This window comes from Dipodomys merriami, unplaced genomic scaffold (genome assembly GCF_024711535.1).
Source record: "Dipodomys merriami isolate MVZ:Mamm:240054 unplaced genomic scaffold, mDipMer1.0.p SCAF_1, whole genome shotgun sequence".
Classification (NCBI taxonomy): Eukaryota; Metazoa; Chordata; class Mammalia; order Rodentia; family Heteromyidae; genus Dipodomys; species Dipodomys merriami.
In genome coordinates, this window is record NW_027202270.1 from 45,640,119 (window position 1) to 45,662,119 (window position 22,001).

The following is a 22,001-nucleotide window of genomic DNA, read 5'->3' on the forward strand; positions in this document are numbered from 1 at the left end:
CCCGCGCCCCTGCGCCCCGGCGGCCCGGCGGCTCCTGCGCCCCGGCGGCCCCTGCGCCCCTGCTCCGCTCTTGGTCTCGGCGCGGCAGAAAGCCCGGGTGGGAACTAGGGAGCAGAGAGCTGGGACTCACGGGTTGAACTGCAGAGCTCGCATTGTAAAGCATCCTGAGCCCTTGAGAAAAAGAAAACCATGAAGAAATTAAGGCTTAAGGAACTAGAGAGTCGCCTGCAACAAGTGGACGGATTCGAAAAGCCCAAGCTCCTCCTAGAACAGTATCCGACCAGACCGCACATTGCAGGTAGGGCTGGTTCACCAGGCCTTGCATCCCCAGAGCCCCCCCCCCCCCCCCCCCCCAGTGTTGGAATAGAACTGTCATTTGAATACGGAGAATATCTGGAAGAATTCCACCTTCAGCTCAGGTGTTGTCTTCCTGAAGAAAACCCTCAATCCACTAGACATACCCTGTCTTCTGTGTACCCCTTAACACGGACGGACAGCTTTTTTTTTTTTTTTCTCTTGTCGGTCATGGGTCTTGAACTTCGGGCCTGGGCGCTGTCCCTCAGCTCTTCAGCTCAAGCCGAGTGCTCTACGGCTTAAGCCACAGCGCCACTTCCGGTTTTCTAGTGGTTTATTGGAGATAAGAGTCTCTCGGACTTTCCTGCCCGGGCTGGATTTGAACCCCGATCTTCAGATTTCAGCCTCCTGAGTAGCTAGGATTACAGGCGTGAGCCACCGGCGCCCGGCATCAGACACCTTTTCAATCTGTGTTTTCCCAATACATATAAACTCTGTAGGGAAAAGCAATTTGTTCACAGCTGAATTCCCTCTGTCTGAAAGACTTGCTATACCACTTAGAAGGAGCTCCGTGAATATTTGTTAAAAAGAATCAATTCTCTATTGCAGCCAATTGCCAGGGCAAGAACTATAGTGCTATCTATCCTCTGTCCTAGAAATGAAGACCAGAGTTGGCAGTGGAAAGGCTGAGCCTAATGAAACCAGAGTACAGTACATGTTTGCATTAAAATGAGTCATTTCAGTTTTAATAAATGACCCTATGACATTGAGTTTGGGAGATAAGACAGGAAGATCCATTCATTCATATTTAATGATTACATTAAACGACTAAAATCGTTGAGTAACATTAACAAAACTAATTTGCTGGGCATATATGTAAGGAATAATCTTTTTCCAGTGGTTGCTAAGCTGCTAATGAAAATCATGGAGAACGTGTGTGTGTAGTGTGTGTGTGTATATATGTCATAGTTTCAACAACTTGCAAATGCATTGTGGCAATACCAAGAACAATTTTCTCAGTTTATTAATTAATTAATTAACTTATTTTTGTTGGTCGTGGGGCCTGAACTCTGGGCCTGGGCGCTGTCCCTCAGCTCTTCAGCTCAAGGCTAGCACTCTTAACACTTAAGCCACAGTGCCACTTCTGGCTTTTCCGCTTATGTGGGGCTGAGGAATCGAACCCAGGGCCTCATGCATGCAAGGCAAGCACTCTTACAACTGAGCCTCATTCCCAGCCCAATTTTATCAGTTTAAATAATGACTTGTGGCAGTCTTTTGTCTGTAGAGACTTTTAACTGCAGTTGTTTCATATGTAGTTTGAAAGCATCCACATGGTTGTGCTTATTCCTCTGAGATACCTTCCAAGTTTCTAATAACTGCAGCAGTAATCAAGATAGCAGTCTGTCAGACATGTCCACGTGATCCTCAGGCATCAGTGCTGCCCAGCAGTACTTGCTGAGTTGGGGTATCCCGAGTGCATCCTTGGTGTTATTCATGCTTAAATTAACAGTGTACCTAAGAACCTTATGTCTCTAAAAATTCTGACCACAGCATTTTCTGCACTCAGTTCTCTTACCAATTCTCATTTGTAGATTATGAATATCTGTATTTAAAGATAATGAATAGGTGCAGGGCATTGGTGGCAAGCCAACCCAGGTAGAAAAGTCCCTGTGAGACTCTTATCTCCAATAAACCACTCAAAAATGAGAAGTGGTGCTCAAGTGGTAGAGCGTAAGCATTGAGCACAAATTGGCTAAGGGACAGCATCCAGGCCCTGAGCTCAAGCCCCACACAACCAACAAAAAAAAAAGGGGGGAGGAAGATGGGAAGGGATGGGAAGGGGAAACAAAGGAGGAGGCAACAATGCTTGATAAGAAATGCACTCATGCCGGGCGCTGGTGGCTCACGCCTGTAATCCTAGCTACTCAGGAGGCTGAGATCTGAGGATCGCGGTTCAAAGCCAGCCTGGGCAGGAGAGACCGTGAGACTCCTATCTCCAATAAACCACCAGAAAATCGGAAGTGGCGCTGTAGGTCAAGTGGTAGAGCGCTCGCCTTGAGCTGAAGAGCTGAGGGACAGCGCCCAGGCCCAGAGTTCAAGCCCCATGGCCGACCAAAAAAAAAAAAAAAGAAATGCACTCATTACCTTGCCCATGTAATTGTAACCCTCTGTATGGTAGTTATGGTAGTTGCACAATAATATATATATATATATACATACATATATATATATGTATAATGAATATGGGTCTAATGGTAGTTGCTTAGTGATACCTGTGTCCTGGTGACAAACTTGTTACCAAAGTTTTAAGCTACTTTAATCAAAGCTTTTTCTTTTTCTTTTTCTTTCTTTTTTTTTGTCGGTCATGGGGCCTGAACTCTGGGCCTGGGCGCTGTCCCTCAGCTCTTCAGCTCAAGGCCAGTGTTCTACCACTTGAGCTCCAGCGCCACTTCTGGTTTTCTGGTGGTTTATAGGAGATAGGAGTCTCACGGTCTTTCCTGCCCAGGCTGGCTTTGAACTGCGATCCTCAGATCTCAGCCTCAGTAGCTAGGAATACAGGTGTGAGCTATCAGTGCCTGGCAATCAAAGCTTCTTGTGAGGATAAAGTTCTGTGTCCTTTAAATGCTCACCTGATATTAATGATACCCAGAATTGTAGATGTCACTGATCAGTGAAATTTTAAGAGGTCTGGAGACTGACACAGTATCACCAAACTTATATTCTGACAAGGAAGGACACATTTGAAACCTATTTACTCTTACTGTTACAGCCTTAAAATATTTAAGTAGTAGTCATGTGCATGTGTGACAAATTTTGAGAAGGCTGAGGACAGATAGAAACAGCTTGGCTTTGTTTCTCATTTTACATGAGCAATTGATCACCATTCTGTCCTCTTGGTGCTGCCAGCAGAAACTAGCTTCTGGGAACCACTAGTGTATTATCCTCCTCATGGTGCCTCCTCCTACATACTAAGTTATGCCTTACCATTTAAAAAAATACTTTGTTCTTATTATAGAAGTGATGTACCAGAGGGGTAATGAGTACATTTCCTTTCATACATGGTTATCCACTCCCTCATTCTCCCAGTCCTTCCCTCCCATCTCCACCCACAAACCTTACCATTTTTTAAATAATATAGAACTAAATGATGTAAGGCATTGTTTTAGTCATTTGCACAAATTAAATTTTGTCATCAGCTTGTTTATTCCTTTTTGATTCTTTTAGCATGCATGCTTTATACAATCCACAACACATATGATGACATTGAAGATAAAGTGGTTGCAGATTTAGGGTGTGGTTGTGGAGTACTTAGCATTGGAACTGCAATATTAGGAGCAGGGTAAGTGATCTACTTTATATTTGGGGATGGTGTACCTTAATAAGTAGAAGTAGGATCACTGGAATGATATTCATGAGGTGAAAGTAGTAGTAATCTGATACTGAACATAATTTACATGGGTAGAAGATAAAAAAAACTACTTGTATGGAAAAGTAAAAATGGTTATAGTAGCAACCCCTTTTATACAAATTTGAGTTTCTAATGTGACTCATACTTTGTCAGTTAGGCTAAAACTTTCTGTTTTGACTTTGGAACTGTAAATTGTCACTCTTTTTGTATATTTTATCTTTATAGGATGTGTGTTGGATTTGACATAGATGAAGATGCACTGGAAATATTTCATAGGAATGTGGAAGAATTTGAGTTAACAAATGTTGATATGGTTCAATGTGATGTGTGCTTATTATCTAACAGAATGTCCAAGTCATTTGACACAGTAATTATGAATCCTCCCTTTGGTACCAAAAATAATAAAGGTTAGTAAAAAGAATCAGGTATACTGGTATAGTTGTAGAAAACTTTAAAAATTAAAAAATCATTTGCCATTGATTGATTATTACTATTCATTAAGTGATCAATATCTTTTATCCTTATAGTTATTACAATTTCAATTTGCTTAATGACGGATTAAGGAATTGAAATTTTCAGTCTTTGTTTTATCAAATTTTTGTTAAGTAGTTCCTTTTCATTTATGATTTATACACCGAATTATTTGTTTCACCCTCATGATTATGAAACCTATAAAGATATTATTGTTTTAGAACCTGGGTTTTTTTTTTTTTTTTTTTTTTTTTTATGAGGTTGAAGCTAGGCCCTCACAACACATGCAAACTACTTGTTCTACCACTTGGCTTCATCCAGTGTGTCCATCATCAACAGTGACTCTGTGCTGGGGGAGAAGAGAGTAAGAAGTCATTAAGAGGAAGAAAGGGCATAGATAATTTAAAACCTCACCACCCTATCCCACACTAGTCTGTGTCCCATTCTTCCATTTTGAAAGTCATTCATTTGGGATATTTTCTATTGTAATTTTTTTTTTTTTTTTTTTGGTCATGAGACTTGAACTCTGGGCCTGAGCACTGTCCCTCAGCTCTTCAGCTCAAGGAGAACACTACCACTTGAGTCACAGTGCCAATTCTATTTTTCTTTGGGTTAGTTGGAGATAAGAGTCTCACAGACTTTCCTGCCAGAGCTGACTTTGAAGCGCGATCCTCTGATCTCAGCCTCCTGAGTAGCTAGGATTACTAGCATGAGCCACTGGTGCCCGGCTTGTAATTTGTGTTTCTGTGTGCCTGTGCATGTGTGTGTGTGGGGGGTGGGTGTGGGTGTGGGTGGTTGTGAGGCTTGAACTCTGAGCCTGGGTGCTGTCCCTCAGCTCTTCAGCTCAAGGCGGGCTTTGAAAAATCACAATCCTCAGATTTCAGTCTCCTGAGTAGGCATAAGCCACCGGGCGCCTGGCTTGTTATTTTTTTTTTTGTCGGTCATGGGGCTGGGACTCTAGGCCTGGGTGCTGTCCTTCAGCTCTTCAGCTCAAGACTAGCGCTCTACCACTTGAGCTACAGTGCTACTTCCGGCCCATTCTGTTTATGTGGTGCTGAGGAATTGAACCCAGGGTTTCATGCATGCGAGGCAAGCACTCTACCACTGAGCCAGCTTCCCGGCTCCCTTGCTTGTAATTTTAGTGTAATTTTTTTTTAATCTGAGGTTGGAACTCTTTTTTTTTTTTTTTTTTTTGTCAGTCGTGGGGCCTGAACTCTTGGTCTGGGTACTGTCCCTCAGCTCTTCAGCTCAAGGCTAGCACTCTACCACTTGAGCCACAGCAACACTTCCAGCCTTTGCTGCTTGTGTGGTGCTGAGTAATCAAACCCATGGCCATGCATGCAAGGCAAGCACTCTATCAACTGAGCCACCTTCCCAGCCTGAGGTTGGAACTCTTTTTTTTGGAGGGGGGGAGAGGGGTTGGTCTGGTCGTGGAGCCTGAGCTCTGGGCCTGGGTGCCGTCCCTCAGATCTTCAACTCAAGGCTAGTGCTCTACCACTTGAGCCACAGCACCATTTCTGGCTTTTTTCTTTTTTCTTATGTGGTGCTGAGGAATTGAACCCAGGGCCTCATGCATGCAAGGCAAGCGCTCTGCCACTGAGCCATCTTCCCAGCACCTCTTTTTTTTTTTTTGAGTGCATTTTTTTTATTGTGAAAATACTGTACAGAGGGTTTACAATCACATGAGCAAGATAATGAGTACATTTCTTATCAAGCATTGTAGCCTCCTGCTTTGTTTCCCCTTCCCATCCCTTCCCATCTGCCCCCCAATCCTCCTCGCCCACCCCCACCAAAGTTGTAAAGTTCGTTTTTCCACATAACGACTTGTCCATCTCATTGTTGCAATGGATCCACCTGTATCCCTATTTAAAGGAGGTTGGAACTCTTGAACTCAGTTTTTGATACTTTCATTCATTGGCTGGTACTCTGCTACTTGAGACACACCTCTAACCCCTATTAAGACAAAATGTTCTGGCTTTATACTTTTCTACTGTAGCACAGTATTTTGATATTCAAAAATATTTTACCCTGACTTACTGCACAAATAATTCAAAGTGGCTACTTTGGACTTTAGAAAAAAAATGTTTCCTGTTCATTTAGTCTTCTGCTTGGATAAAAAAATATATAATATAAAAAGGAACTTCCCTTTTTACTCTTCACAGGAACAGATATGGCTTTCCTAAAGACTGCTTTGGAAATGGCAAGGACAGCAGTATATTCTTTACACAAATCTTCTACTAGGGAGGTAAGTTCAGCTCATCATGCTAGCCAGGCATGGTGGGAAGTAGAGATCACAGATTTCAGTTCAAGGCCAGCCCACACATAAAAATTCATGATAATACCATCTCATCAGTGATGCAGCATGGTTGCATATGCTCTTATCTCAGTAACAAAGAGGAGCACAAATAGGAGAATCATAGTCCGGAAGACCCTATCTTGAAAATTACCAACATAATCAGAGCTGGCTAAAGTGGATTGAGTACCTGCTCAGCAACTGTAAAGTCCTGATTTAAAAACCCAGTACCACTAAAATCCATGATATTGTCATTTATTTTTAAATTTGTATTTTAAGGATTTGCTGTGAAGACTAGGTACTAATATTTCTCCAGATTTCGTTTTTTGACCTCTACCCACTTAGAAACTGAATTTCCCCTTTGTCTACCATCTGCAGTTGTCCTTTATTCTTGATGCATGACTAACTTCTTTCACTAAAGATTTGTTCAGACAGGAACTGTTTTCAAGAAAGGGACATAATTGAGAAATACAGAACTGTAGTATAACTAAGATTACAGTGTGTTCTAGTTTGCTTACATGTTAAGATTAATGCTTGTTTGTCTATTGCCTATTGATTGGCCTCATAGGCTTAAGGGAATTAAAGCCTGTATTTTAAAAACATGTAGGGGCTGGGAAGGTAGCTCAGAGGTAGAGTGCTTGCCTTGCAAGCATGAGGCCCTTGGTTCGATTCTTCAGCACCACATAAGCAGAAAAAGCCAGAAGTGGGGCTGAGGCTGAAGCTGAGGTGGTAGAGCACTGGTCTACAGCTGAAGAGCTAGGGGACAATGCCCAGGCCGAGTTCAGGCCCCACAACTGACAAAAAAAAAAAAAAAAAATTGAGCCTGATCCCAAAAAGGCATGAATTCAGAAACTATTCTATTATTCCTTTTGCCAGCATATAACACAATGGGGCAAGATGAATTCTAGGATATTAGGGATAGGAATAGGAACAGTACTTTTTTAGCATTAGTAAAAGAGAGTGGGTAAGGACACAGAGCTAGGGGTGATGGTTCAAGCCTGTAGCCCCAGCTACTAGGCAGGGGGAATTCAGGAGGATAGCAGTTCAAAGTTAGGCCAAAGTTAGCAAGACCCTTATCTCAACAAGAGGTAAGCATAGTGGTGTGAATCTGTCATCTCAGCAACTCAAGACCCTTTCTGAAAAGAAATAAAATAAGGGCATTGGCCCAAGTGGTAGAGCTCTAGAAGCCTTTGTTCAAACTCTACTATCACCAAAGTAAAAGGAATCGATTGTGGGACCAGATAGGCCTGGATTCAAGTATAAACTCATTCATCTTTTATCTTGAGGAAGTTAAGCATCATTTCTTCATACTCGAGTATAAGGAAATACCCTATTATACCTCATTATCAATGTGAGGATTAAATGGATTAATATTTGCAAAGCTCTTAGATTAGTGCCTGTCATGTCTAATTCTATTTTTTTGTGTGTGGGAGGGGTACAGGTTCTAAACTAAGGGCCTGGGCACTGTCATATTTTGCCCAAGGGTAGCACTCTACCATTTGAGCTACAGCTTCTCTTCCAGCTTTTTGGTGGTTAATTGGAAATAAAAGCTTCACAGGTAGGCGCTGGTGGCCCACACCTATAATCCTAGGTACTCAGGAAGCTGAGATCTAAGGATCGTGGTTCAAAGCCAGCCTGGGCAGGTAAATCCATGAGACTCTTAATTCCAGTTAATCACCAGAAAACCAGAAGTGGTGCTATGGATCAGTGGCAGAGTGCTAGCCTTGAGTGAAAGAGCTCAGAGACAGCACCCATGCCCTGTTCAACCCCCACAACGTTTAAAAAAAAAAAAAAAGAATCTGTGTATCTACTAACATACATCTACTAAGAGAGTTCAGCTAGACTGGAAGCCTGCACTTGCTTTCCCCAGACTTCATCAGCATTTTTTGTTGTTGATTTGTCTCTATCCTTTTGCTATAACAAATAACAGCTAAAAGTCTTGTAAGATTGCCTAGTGAATTATCACACCTGTGGGCACCTGGGGAACTACCTAACATAAGCTTCTTGGACAACAGTAGGTCCTGGTGTTGGCTTTCGCATAATGGGTAAGAATTCAGCGTTGTTCTGTTGCTTTGCCAACTTGTGAATTATGTTACCAGTGTGTCTCTTATCAGTGTGAGCTCTGATTTTTATACCATTTTTGGTCGGTTGTGGGGCTAAACTTGGTGTGGGCACTGTCCCTGAGCCTCTTTGTCAAGGCTAGTGCTCTACCACTCAAGTACTGTTATGACCTGAGAGGGAGACAATCCATCCACGGTTAAAGGTGAAAAAAGAATTTTATTTATGCTGTTTACAGCAGAAAAGGGGCCTGCAACTACTTTATCCTGGGCTAGCTACAAAAAACCAAGAGCAGCCTTGACCTCCAAGCCTCCAAAGGGCAGCCCTGACCTTTAGTTGGTCTGCAAACCTCCAAAGCTCCAAAGGGGAAGGCTTTTCCTTTTCCTTCCTTCCTCCTCTGCAGCCCTATCCATTCTCCACAGGCCTGCCTTGCTCTGCTGCAGTAGAGTCCTCTCCATAGGCCAGGCCTGCCCTGCCCTGCCCTGCCCTGCCCTGCCCTGCCCTGCCCTGCCCTGCCCTGCCCTGCCCTGCCCTGCCCTGCCCTGCTCTGCTCTGCTCTGCTCTCTCTGGTAGGTGCCTCTCTGCTCTCTCTCTACCACTGAGACCCTCCCCTAGCTTGGAACATGCAGCCTATATATAGGCTGTGACCCTCCCCCACTCCAATGCTTTTAACGGTTTCAACCACCACTCACATCCCTCCCCCAAGCTGCCCCTTGTCTAACCACTTTTTGGTTTTTATTGGTCGGTTGTCGGGGCCTGAACTCTGGGCCTGGGCGCTGTCCCTCAGCTCTTCAGCTCAAAGCTAGCGCTCTACCACTTGAACCACAGCACCACTTCCAGCTTTCTTTATGTGGCGCTGAGGAATCGAACCCAGGGCATAATACAGTACTCTACCACTGAGTAAACTTCCCAGCGCCTCCAACCACTTCTTGACAGCTCTTGATAGCCCACCCCTTGGGGCAGCGGTAGCAGTCTTTCAGCGCCCCACCCCTTTCTGGGGTTATTACAGTACCACTTCCAGTTTTTGAGTCATTAATTGACGATGTCTCACGGGGACTTTCTCTGCCAGGGCTGGCTTCAAACCACGATCCTCAGATTTCAACCTCCTAACTAGCTAGGATTACAGGTGTGAGCCACCAGCACCTGGCTCTGATTTTATACTGTTAATGAATTATGGCTATGTGAAATACTGCCAGATGGGGAATGTTACTAGACTCGGTGATCATGTTTTTTATTGAAGAAACCTTAAATTCACATGCTCTGTCCAACACCAAATCTGGTTTTTTTTTGGGGGTGTGTGTCCAGTCGTGGGGCCTGAACTCTGGGCCTGGGTGCTGTCCCTCAGCTCTTCAGCTCAAGGCTAGCGCTCTACCACTTGAGCCACAGCGCCACTTCCGGCTTGCTTTTTTTTTTCTGCTTACGTGGTGCTGAGAAATCGAACCCAGGGCCTCAAGCATGCAAGGCAAGCGCTCTACCACTGAGCCACCTTCCCAGCCCCTGGTTTTTGTTGTTGTTGTTGTTGGTCCTGTGGCTTGAACTCTGGGCCTGGGCGCTGTCCCTCAACTCTTCAGCTCAAGGCGAGCGCTCTAGCACTTGAGCCACAGCACCACTTTCAGTTTTCTTTTTGAAGTTAACATTTTACCTCATGAGAATTTAATTCTTGGCAGGTTAGCTAAGCCTGGTGCTGCTCTTTCATTGTTTATCAACTTTACCCCTATTTGTCCTTTCACATCTCTGCCAAAACACAACACATCCCATCATACAGCCTTCGAGCTGAAGTGCTAAGGAAACGTAGTGCTCTACCACTTTGAGCCACAGCGCCACTTCTGGTTTTCTGGTGGTTAATTGTAGTTGAGTCTCATGGACTTTCCTGCCCTGGCTGGCTCTGAACCATGATCCTCAGCTCTCAGCCTCCTGAGTAGCTAGGATTACAGGTATGAATGTGCCACTGGTGCCCAGTGTGTGTGATTTTTAACACTGGAAATATATGAAATTTATGGTTTTAAAATTCTATCCATCTAACAAACTTCTAGAATAATTTCTAATGAAATTTTGAAAACTTAAAATCTTTAGTATAAAAGTTGCCTGTTTAACAACCAGCTCACATGGAAATCTTGTATTTTAGCATATTCAAAAGAAGGCTGCAGAATGGAAAATCAAAATAGACATCATTGCAGGTAAGAAAAATCTCAACTGTAACTTTCTAAAAGGACCCACATGTATTAACTCAAAACTATAGAATCTTTTCTCTGGGTGCTGGTAGCTCAGGCCTATAATCCTAGCTGCTCTGGAGGCTGAGATCTGAGAATAAGGATCCAAGCCAGCTCACAAAGACATGTACATGAGACTGTTACTTACTCCAATTAACCAGTAAAAAGCTAGAAGTGGAGGTATGGCTCAAGTGGCAGAGCACCAGCCTTGAGCAAAACAGTCAAGTGAGACTTTGAGGTTTTGAGTTGAAGCCTCAGTACCAGTACAAAGAAAATGTTTTTCTTTTTTTTTTTTTTTTTTGGGTCCGGTCATGGGGCCTGAACTCTGGGCCTGGGCACTGTCCCTCAGCTCTTCAGCTCAAGGCTAGCGCTCTACCACTTGAGCCAGCACTACTTCTGGTTTTTTTCTTTTTGCTTATGTGGTGCTGAGGAATCGAACCCAGGCATGCAAGGCAAGCATTCTACCACTGAGCCACCTTCCCAGCCCCAAAGAAAATGTTTTTCAATGGGGGCAAAACATGTATCATTGGTAGTGCAATAAATGTAAGCATTTGTCTGATTTTTTTTTTTTTTTTTTTTTTTGGTTGGTCGTAGGGCTTGAACTCAAGGCCTGGGTACTGTCCATGAGTTCTTTTGCTCAAGAGTAGTGCTCTATCACTTTGAGTGACAGTTCCACTTCCAATTTTCTGGTGGTTAATTGGAGGTAAGAATCTCAGAGTTTCCTGCCAGGGCTAACTTTGAACCACAATCCTTAGATCTCAGCCTGAGTAGCTAGGATTACAGGTGTGAGCCACTGGCACCCAGCAGCATTTATCCAAATTTGATTGTATTCACTTCTGTTCGAGCTTAGGCATTTCATTGAAAGTGTAGCACCCATGCCCATGTAATTGTAACCCCTCTGTACAGTATTTTCACACACACACAAAAAAATGTAGCACCCAGTTACCTAATCACGAGGCCAAAAGACAACTCATGTTATCATCCCAGTGAATAAAAAAAAAAAAATGAACTTGAGTAGTGCAGCCTGTAATTCCACTTACTTGGGAAGCAGAGGCAGATTATAAGATTGTGATGAGGGCTGGGCAGGTGGCTCAGTGGTAGAGCACTTGCCTTGCATGCATGAGGCCCTGGGTTCAATTCCTCAGCACCGCATAAGCAGAAAAAGCCAGAAGTGGCGCTGTGGCTCAAGTGGTAGAGTGCTAGCCTTGAGCTGAAGAGCTGAGGGACAGAGCCCAGGCCCAGAGTTCAAGCCCCAGAACTGGCAAAAAAAAAAAAGATTGTGATGAACCCACGGGAAAAGTAACAATACCCTTCCTCAAAAATAAACACAGATGGGCTGAGAGCATAGTTCAAGTGGTAGACTGCTTGTCTTAACACACACAAGGCCCTGGTTCATTCCCAACTACTGCAAAACAACAAAAGAACCACATAGATGTGGAATTGGTAAAGCTTTGTTACTCATGGAAAAATGCTAAAATGTGTGCTTAATTAACCTATTTCAGTTTTCTAAGTGCTTACAGAGAAAAATAATGACTTTTTTCATTTTGGTGGAAGGCACAACATAAACATACACACTGAGTCCTCATAGTTCATACTTTTTTACTAAATTGTGTTATATTCACAAACATCACAATAGGAAAAACAGAACTAGAGGCTAAATATAATTCAAATAACTGAAAAGCCTGAAATAAAGAGTGCAGTCAGGAACATGTTTTTTATATAATCAACTTACCATGAATTAGCTCCACGATGTTAAAACTTCTAGATGTATTACTGTTCACAATTAGTAATGGGGTATTTAATTAAAAAAAAAGGTTTTGTCTCCCTATTATACTCAATCATGTAATATGGGGCACTGTAGAATATTCCCAACAGTATACCAAGCCTGAACCTTGGCACTCCACATGTGGTCTTCAGAACGTCAGCAGTGATATTTATGGAAACCTTTAAAGAGCCAGGATGCAGGTTGTCTATCAAGTGAGGCCCGTGGTTTGAGCCCCAGTACTGCAAAACAATACTAATATGAACTGTGGAAAGCAGGAAAACATTAAAAACATTGTAATTTTAAAAAATGGTTATTATCTGGAACCCTTGTTAGAAATATAGAATTAGAGGCTCTACTCAGACTTATTGAACTAGAATCTGTATTTCCATAAGATCCCCAGGTGGGGGCTGAGAAGGTGGCTCAGTGGTAGAGTGCTTGCCTTGTATGCATGAGGCCCTCGGTTCGATTCCTCAGCACCACATAAGCAGAAAAAGCCGGAAGTGGGGCTGAAGCTCAGGGGGTAGAGCGCTGGTCTACAGCTGAAGAGCTGTAGAAGCTGAAGAGCCCAGGCCCAGAGTTCAGGCCCCACAACTGACAAAAAAAAAAAAAAAAAAAAAAAAAAATCATACCACAAAGATCCCCAGGTGACTTGGCTGCACATTACAGTGTGAGAGCTGTGACTTATAAGGTAGATTTTATCTTACAAAATATGTATATATAGCTGACTGCCATCCTTCTAAAATAGTTCAGATTATTTAGAAGATGGGAAATAGCAGTTTCAGAGCTTAGTAGAAAAATAATTAGGGACTTAATACTAAAATCTAGACACAATTTTGAAGCATGATTATGAAATTAAGCCTGCTATTTATTATTAGAAAATTAAAAAAATAGAAAATTCCTACTATTTTCATAGGATTTTCTTCCCACTTGCTATCCTTCTAAAAGTCTCTTCTCCTTAACATTGCATTTTAGTATAAATAGTCAGAACAGCAGAAATCTCATACCCAGTTTGGCAAGGTCAATCTTGGAAATACAGCCAAGTCAATACTTGAAAAAGTTAACAGGCCTAAATTGTGAGGCTACCTGCATTTAGTACTTTCTTAGCTTTGTTTTATGCATGGTAAATGCTTAGAAATAATTGTTAGTTTGCTTTTGTTTTACAGAGCTTCGATATGACCTGCCAGCATTATACAACTTTCATAAAAAGAAATCAGTAAGTCTTGATTCTGGCCTGAGTACATGAAGTATTTCCACTGTTATCAAGTTACTTGAGTAAATGGAAAGTCAACCTAAGAGATTAGATAAATTATCTGTGGGAATGGCCCATATTCACTACCCAACACTCTAGCTGAAATTCCCTCTCAAATGTTTTGGGACACAAAAAGGAAAAAATAAACTGCTTTTGTTGTTTTCATATAGTATATATTTATAAGTTTGTACTAATATGTTTTCATATTACAAAGGCAATTTAGAGGGAGAATATTCCTTTTGATATTTCAATCTGGACACCAACAGAACTATACATTTAAAAAAAAGTTCACTTAGCTAACAGCAAAAAAAGACAAGTAAAACAACCAAGAATTTTTTTCTTTACAGGTGGATATTGAAGTGGACCTAATTCGCTTTTCTTTTTAAAACCCTCCAAAAACAAAAAGCAGCTTAAAACCTAAAATGAATAAAAAATTTGTTCACTAAACTACTGGTCTCCAGCACCGTTTTCTGTTTTCTGTTGTTTTGATGCAGGTCCTTCTTTGTCTGTTCCTTTTCTTGGTCTTTTCATTGGTCCTACAAAACAAGCAACTTTTGTTAAATTAACATAAGCACTGCTGTATTTCAAAGTATCCTGAGCACAATAACAACTTACCTACATTGATGAGAAAGGTTTTACAGACCTGATTACTATACTTCAAATATCTCCTTCTCCTACTTGAACACCAAAGTAAATCACAATATCCCAAGCATTTCAAGTAGAAGTTGAAAAACCACATCCCTGTTCTTCTAACTAACAAATAGCTACCTCATCAATACAAATCTGCATGAAACTGCCAGAGGACTTAGAAAGAACTTACCAGCTGCACCCTTTTCATCATCACTGTCAAATTTTGTTTTCTTGCCCTGAAAATGTACTTTTCCTTTTGCAGACCCAGGTTGGGCAGGTTTATTTCCCTTTCCTTTTCCTTTAAATTTGCGCCCTAGAAAGACAATTGAGAACTTAGTTTTTTTTAAAAAGTAAATTTTCAGAAGTATTAAAACTTATGAGCTAAAAAGTTCACTAAAGCAAATGAGATAAAAATAGCAAAAAAAATCAGAATAACCTTTTGACTTCCATTTGTTTAGGGATTCTTGTTGGTCATCTATGATTTTTTTCAGTGCTTTTTTTTCCACTTCTCCTTCTAGTACTTTCCAAGTCACCTTTTTGTTCCTTAATTGTAGGTCACCATTATTTGCATCTTTGGCTCTATCTAGTGCTTCCTTGGCCTTTTCTTTAAATAGTATTATTCCCTATACACCAAAGAGAGAAAAACAAAGCTATGCCATTAGTTTTTAGTCCCACAATTACCCTGCAAAATAGTAATCTTTTCTTACCTAGCAAAACAGTCATTACTAGTCTCGATGACATTTGTTTTGACCTAGCAAAGCAAGACATTTAATGAAAAGAAAGTATCTTTTTTTTGTCGGCCATGGGGCTTGAACTCTGGGCTTGGGTGCTGTCCCTCAGCTCTTCAGTTCAAGGCGAGCTCTCTACCACTTGAGATACAGTGCCACTTCTGGTTTTCTGGTGGTTTATTGGAGACAAGAGTCTCACGGTCTTTCCTGCCTGGGCTGGCTTTGAACCATGATCCTCAGATCTCAGCCTCCTGAGTAACTAGGATTACAGCCACCAGCGCCTGGCTGAGAAAGTATCTTGTTGGGGAAAACATGGGTCTAAGCTAAGTGGCTCAAGAACCTGATTCAATGAATTTAGTGAATGTTAGAAAATGGATGCTACACAAGCAAACTAGTCACCAATAATCTATAATTCAGAAAAATATCAGGTATACACTCCAAAAGAAAAATAATCAAGTAGAAATTTAGGATTTTAGACGCGAGCCACACAAAATTATCTCTACAGGAAGATAGCCAGGGACACTAGCACCAACATACGAGAAACATGTATCTGTACTATGTATCTGATTTCAAGGGCCTTACACAGCCCATGGGGACGAGATGTTTCCACACAGGAAGACACTGAAAACAACTCTGGCTGAGAAAAAGGTGTCAGTACTACAACTAAATCCAAGGAGATGAACTCTGCCAACCACCATGTGACCTTGACAGAGGACCGCAGCCCCATATCTGAGCAATCCAGACTGACATCTTGTTTTTAGTTATAAGACTAAGCAGATAGGCTAACCAAATCATGCCCAGTCTTATAACCACAGAAACTATAAGATGTTAAATGTGTTTTTTTTGTTTTGTTTTTTTTTGGGTCCGGTCATGGGGCCTGAACTCTGGGCCTGGGTGCTGTCCCTCAGCTCTTCAGCTCAAGGCTAGCGCTCTACCACTTGAGCCACAGCGCCACTTCCGGCTTTTTTCTTTTTGCTTATGTGGTGCTGAGGTATCGAACCCAGGGCCTCATGCATGCAAGGCAAGCACTCTACCACTGAGCCACCTTCCCAGCCCCAATGTTTTAAATTACTAAGTATGTGGCAGATTTTTACATGGCAGTGGAAAACATGGCAAATAGAAACTTAACCTAATTTAAAAATTGGTTTTCTACTAATTTTTTTTTTTTTGTCGGTCGTGGGGCTTGAACTCTGAGCCTGGGCACTGTCCCTCAGCTCTTCAGCTCAAGGCGAGCGCTCTACCACTTGAGCTACAGCGCCACTTCCGGTTTTCTGGTGGTTTATTGGAGATAGGAGTCTCACGGTCTCTCTTGCCTGGGCTGGCTTTGAACCGTGATCCTCAGATCTCCTGAGTAGCTAGTATTACAGGCATGAGTCACCAGTGCCTGGCCTAATTTTATCTTCTAAAAAGTAAGTTTTATGGGCTTTAAAACTGATATTAAGCCAGGTGGTGGCTCACACCTATAATCCTAGCTACTCAGAAAGCTGAAATCTTCAGATTGCAGTTCAAAGCCATCCTGGGCAGGAAAGTCTGTGAGACATCTCCAATCAACCACCAGAAAACCAGAAGTGGAACTGTGGTTCAAAGTGCTAGCCTTGAACAAAAAGACCACAAAAAAGAAGACTCTTGATATTAAAAGTATATTATGCCAGGCTCCTGTTGCTTATGTCTATAATTCTAGCTACATAAGAGGCTGAGACTTGATCGTGTTTACAAACCAGCCTGAGTAGTAGGGCAAGTCCATGAGACTCTTATCTCCAATTAACAACTAAAAAGCTAGAAGTGCAAAAAAAAGCGCCAAACAAAAACCAAAAACCAAGCGGGGTTCCCCACTGGCTCACACCTATAATCCTAGCTACTTAGGAGGCTGAGATTTGAGGATTTGTGGTTCAAAGCCAGCTCGGGGCAGGAAAGGCCTTGAGACTCTTATCTCCAATAAACCACTCAGAAAACTGGAAGTGGTGCTGTGGCTTAAGTGGTAGAGCGCTAGTTTTGAGCTGAAGAGCTGAGGAACAGCATTCAGGCCCATAGTTCAAGTCCTATAACCGACAAGACAAAACAAACAAAAAACAACCAAAGCTGGGGGTGGGGAGGATTGGGGGGGGAGGAGGGGAAGATGGGAAGGGGAAACAAAGGAGGAGGCTACAATGCTTCATAAGAAATGTACTCAGGGCTGGGAAGGTGGCTCAGTGGTAGAGCGCTTGCCTTGCATGCTCAAGGCCCTGGGTTCGATTCCTCAGCACCACATAAGAAAAAAGAAAAAAGCCGGAAGTGGCACTGTGGCTCAAGTGGTAGAGCGCTAGCCTTGAGCTGAAGAGCTGAGGGACAGCTCCCAGGCCCAGAGTTCAGGCCCCACAACCGGACCCCCCACAAAAAAAAAAAAAAAAAAAAGAAATGTACTCATTATCTTGCCTATGTAATTGTCTGTACAGTATTTTCACAATTAAAAAAAAAAAAGCTAGAAATGGAGCTGTGGCTCAACTGGTAAGAGTCCCTAAGTCCTGAGTTTAATCCCCAGGACCCAGACATGGACATGGACATGGGCTCACAAACACACATACACAGAATATATTGTTTCCAAACCTCTTTTGCTCCTCTAACAAAGTCTATCCACTTTATTTCACCATGATTTGAGAAAAGGATGTGTAAATCTTCTCTACAGGTCTGGTCATCTAAGTCTCCCGAAAATTTCAGCAAGCATCCAATCTTCTCTTGTATTGATTTCTATTAAGATACACAAAACAATCATAATGTTTTCTTAAAAGCAACCGTCTATCTCTAGAAACCAAAAACACTATTCCAATGCAACTTTATCCCTTCATAATGGTTTCCGATTTTAGTTTATTTTATTTCTTCTATAAGTGAGATTTGATTATAAACTATACAAATCTGGTTATTTCTAGATAAGTAACAATTTTAGGCAATCTTCTATATAAGCAACAATTTTAGTGCAATAATAACTATAGATGAGTTTATATATATTCTTTAAAAAGTTCTAGACTTAGGAGTAGGGTATGTGGCTTAATGGTGCTTGCCTAGCATGCATGAAGAATTGGGTTTGATTCCTCAATAACACATAAACAGAAAAAGCTGGAAATGGTTACTGTGGCTCGAGTGGTAGAATGCTAGCCTTGAACAAAAGAAGCTCGGGGTCAGTGTCCAGGCCCTGAGTTCAACAAGCCCCAAAACTGGTAAAAAAAAAAAAAAAAAAAAAAAAAAAAGAGAAAGAATTACAAGTGAAATAGAATTTCCTATAGATTTAAAAATCATACCCCTGCCCCCCCAAAAAGTGAGGTATGTGTGGCCAAAAATAAAAGTCTTTAGACCTAACGGGGCCTATATAGCTCAGTGACACAGCATGTGCTAATTAAATTACTATGTGCAAAAACCCTGGGTTGAAGGTCCCTTCCACCTCTGGCTTTTAAAAATTATTCTAACTTAAATAAATAAAGATTCCAGTACTATATACTTACCATTTCAGCATCTTCAGCTAACTTTTGCTTTTCTTCTTGTTCTCTACAAATAGAACATGTAATTACAATATATTTAACTACATGAAAAACTTAAGTCCCAATGAACTTCGTCATAACCACAAAATCGCTTAATAAATGAAGCTGTCCTTAGGTTTTCTGATCACTCAATGAGAATATAAAATTCAATCTCCAGATTATCAAAACAGCTTAAGCTCAGTTTCACTACTAATAAAGCAGACTTGTTAGTACTCATTTCAAAGCTCATCATTCCTAGAAACACTAATTCTAACTTTGTTAAAACTTCAAGAAAGGGGCTGGGAAGGTGGCTAAGTGGTAGAGCGCTTGCCTTGCATGCATGAGGCCCTGGGTTTGACTCCTCAACACCACATAAACAGAAAAAAAACAGAAGTGGTGCTGTTGCTCAAGTGGTAGAGCTCTAGCTCTGAGCTGAAGAGCTGAGGGACAGTGCCCAGGCCCAGAATTCAGACTCCACAACCAACAGACCAAAAAAAAAAAAACAAACAACTTCAGGAAATTCACCTGTGTCATGATCAGCTTAACACACTTACTGTTTAGCTCTTAATTTAGCTTCCACCTTATTTTGCTTTCTTTCTTCATTTTTCTTTGCAAAGTAATCATCCCTAAAGAAAAAAAAAACCACAAAGGTTAAGGTCCTAAGGACAGACTGAAAATTATTTTAAATGATTTAAGATAGACCATTAACAAGAATTGTTAGGGGCTGGGAAAGTGGCTCAGTGGTAGAACTCTTGCCTTGCATGCATGAGGCCCTGGGTTCGATTCCTCAGCACCACATAAGCAAAAAGAAAAAAGCCGGAAGTGGCACTGTGGCTCAAGTGGTAGAATGCTAGCCTTGAGCTGAAGAGCTGAGGGACAGCGCCCAGGCCCAGAGTTCAGGCCCCATGACCGGACCCCCAAAAAACAAAAACAAAAAAAAAAAACAAGAATTGTTAGCCTATACTCTAGTTCAGAACTTGCTACATAGCCCAGCCTTCCTACATAGTCTCAGCCTTTAGAGTTCTGGGTATACATACAGGCATGCATGACAACATCCAGCTGTTACACTTCTTATCAAAGTTATCTAAAATTTGGGGCTGGGAAGTTGGCTCAGTGGTAGAGCGCTTGCCTTGCATGCGTGAGGCCCTGGGTTTGATTCCTCAGCACCACATAAGCAAAAAGAAAAAAGCCAGAAGTGGTGCTGTGGCTCAAGTGGTAGAGTGCTAGCCTTGAGCTGAAGAGCTGAGGGACAGTGCCCAGACCCAGAGTTCAGGCCCCATGACTGGATCCCCCCCAAAAAAATTATCTAAAATTTAAAATATGTCAAGGAAGTTACTTTCTTAACAGTTTTATCAAGACAAAATTCATCCTCTAAAAATGTATCTAAAGCTGGGCATCACTGCCTCATGCCTGTAATCCTAGTAACTGAGGAGGCTGAGATCTGTGAATCATGGTTCAAAGCCAGCCTGGGCAATTAGGTCTGTGAGACTCTTCATTTCTAATTAATCACCAAACAGCTGGAAGTGGAACTGTGGCTCAAGTGGTAGAGCATTAAAAACTACTCACAAGCGCATACACACAAAAACACACACAAAATAGTACCCAGGCTCTGGGTCAAGCCTAGGACAAGCACAAAAACAGACAATAAATAAAATGTACCTAAAGTGCATATGTGTTTGTTGGTACTGGGCTTTGGCAGTCTCACTTGGCTTTTTTTTCTCATGGCTGACACTCTACCATTTGAGCCATATCTCCAGTTCTGGCTTACTGGAGATAAAGAATCTCTCAGATTTATACGCCCAAGCTGGCTTCAAGCTTCATTTCTCTCAGGTATCTGCCTTCTGAATAGCTAAGATTATAGATGTGAGTCAAGCATGGGTGCCCAGAGTCTAAAGTAGTATATTCATTATTAGTACAACTATCACTACTAATTGTAATACTTTTTTTTTCCTTTTTTGATTGGTTGTAGGGCTTGACCTCTGGGCCTGGGTGCTATCTCTGAGCTCTTCAGCTTAAGGCAGGCACTCGTACCACTTGAGCCACAGTGGCACTTCTAATTTTCTGGTGGTTAGTTGGAGATAAGGGTCTCATGGACTTTCCTGCACCATCTAGCTTTGAACCTCAATCCTCAGATTTCAGCCTTTTGAGTAGCCAGGATTACAGGCATGAGCCACTGGTGCCCGGCTAATTGTAATACATTTTAATAACCCCAAAAGAAATCCTGTATTCATCAGCAATTGCATATAATTTAATTTACCATTCCAGTATAGAAAAGTAAGAAGTCAGGCAAATACTTCAAAGTTTCATGAGTTTTTTTTCAATGATGGTAATTTTACAAAAGGAAAAATTTTAACATCCCAAAGACTCAAGAATAGCAGCGTTATGACAATTATTCTGAAAAATAATTTTGGAGCCAGCTGTGGTGAGACATGCCTGAAATCCCAGCTACGCAGGGTGTAGTTTCAGAGGCTTTTGGTTTGAGGCCAGCCTAGGCAACGAAGTAGCACATACCTGCAACCCTAGCCATGCAGGAGGCATATGTAAGATCACAGCCTGAAGCCAGCCCTGAACAAAACCATAAAATCTGGTCCAATGTCAAGACCTTTACACACACAAATTAAAAATTTTTAATATTTAAAATGGATAGCACACACGCAATTTATCATAGTGCATGCCCAAGTCAGCCAAGTTTAGTATATAGCACTTAGGAAGCTGTATAATGTGAAAGTAGAGTACGATGCATCCATGACTAACTTCATCATGAAAACTATTTGTTCTCCTCCCCTCTTAAGACAGGGTCTCTGTATATAGCCCAGGCTATGAACCCCAACTCCTCCTGCCTCAGCATTCCAAGCACTGGGATTACAGATATCCATCACCATATATAGTGTATGTACCAGTATGGGGACTTTACCTTAGAGCAATAAGCTCTTATTCAGGGCCTCAACACTGTTCCTGAGCTTTTTTGCTCAAGGCTAGCACTCTACCACTTTGAGCCACAGCACCACTTCTAGTTTTCTAGTGGTTAATTGGAGATAAGAGTCTCATGGACTTTTCTGCCCCAACTAGCATTGAACCTTGATCCTCAGGTTTCAGCCTCCTGAGTTGCTAGGATTACAGGTGTGAGCCACTAGTACCTGGCTTGTTTTTTGTTCTTGGCCAGTCTTGGGCTTTAACTCTGGGTACTGTCCTTCAGCTTCTTTTTGCTCAAGGCTAGCACTCTACCACTTGAGATATAGCACTACTTCTGGGTTTTTCTGTTTATGTGATACTGAGGAATTGAACCCAGGGCTTCATGCATGCTAGGCAAGCACTCTACCACTAAGCCACATTCCCACCCTTTTTTTTCTTTAAATCACAGCTAGCACTCTACTATTTGTGCTAAGCCTCTAGCCTGATATTTTGC

General features: G+C 41.8%; 2 protein-coding genes across 2 annotated transcripts in view; one reads left to right on the top strand and one right to left on the bottom strand.

The window, feature by feature from the left end:
- Mettl5 (methyltransferase 5, N6-adenosine) lies at positions 1 to 14,196 on the top strand. The gene is made up of 7 exons (XM_070021343.1): positions 1 to 298; positions 3,520 to 3,634; positions 3,929 to 4,110; positions 6,337 to 6,419; positions 10,651 to 10,702; positions 13,664 to 13,713; positions 14,097 to 14,196. The coding sequence occupies exons 1-7, from the start codon at positions 190 to 192 to the stop codon at positions 14,133 to 14,135; spliced, it is 630 nt and encodes a 209-aa protein (XP_069877444.1). The 5' UTR covers positions 1 to 189; the 3' UTR covers positions 14,136 to 14,196.
- Positions 12,317 to 22,001, bottom strand: part of Ssb (small RNA binding exonuclease protection factor La) — a 17,966-nt gene continuing 8,281 nt past the window's right edge. Inside the window, exons 7-12 of the mRNA XM_070021331.1 lie at positions 19,150 to 19,221; positions 18,581 to 18,623; positions 17,691 to 17,831; positions 14,816 to 15,002; positions 14,570 to 14,692; positions 12,317 to 14,285 (exon numbers count right to left, since the gene is read on the bottom strand). Of these exons, the coding sequence (XP_069877432.1) occupies positions 14,197 to 14,285; positions 14,570 to 14,692; positions 14,816 to 15,002; positions 17,691 to 17,831; positions 18,581 to 18,623; positions 19,150 to 19,221 (655 nt within the window). The 3' untranslated portion in view covers positions 12,317 to 14,196. The remainder of the gene's footprint in view (positions 14,286 to 14,569; positions 14,693 to 14,815; positions 15,003 to 17,690; positions 17,832 to 18,580; positions 18,624 to 19,149; positions 19,222 to 22,001) is intronic.

Coding starts and splice junctions, on each gene's coding strand:
- Mettl5 (XM_070021343.1), top strand. CDS start 190: ATGAAGAAATTAAGGCTTAAGGAACTAGAGAGTCGCCTGCAACAAGTG. Junction 3,635..3,928: donor ACTGCAATATTAGGAGCAGG/GTAAGTGATCTA, acceptor TTATCTTTATAG/GATGTGTGTTGGATTTGACA. Junction 13,714..14,096: donor ACTTTCATAAAAAGAAATCA/GTAAGTCTTGAT, acceptor TTTTCTTTACAG/GTGGATATTGAAGTGGACCT.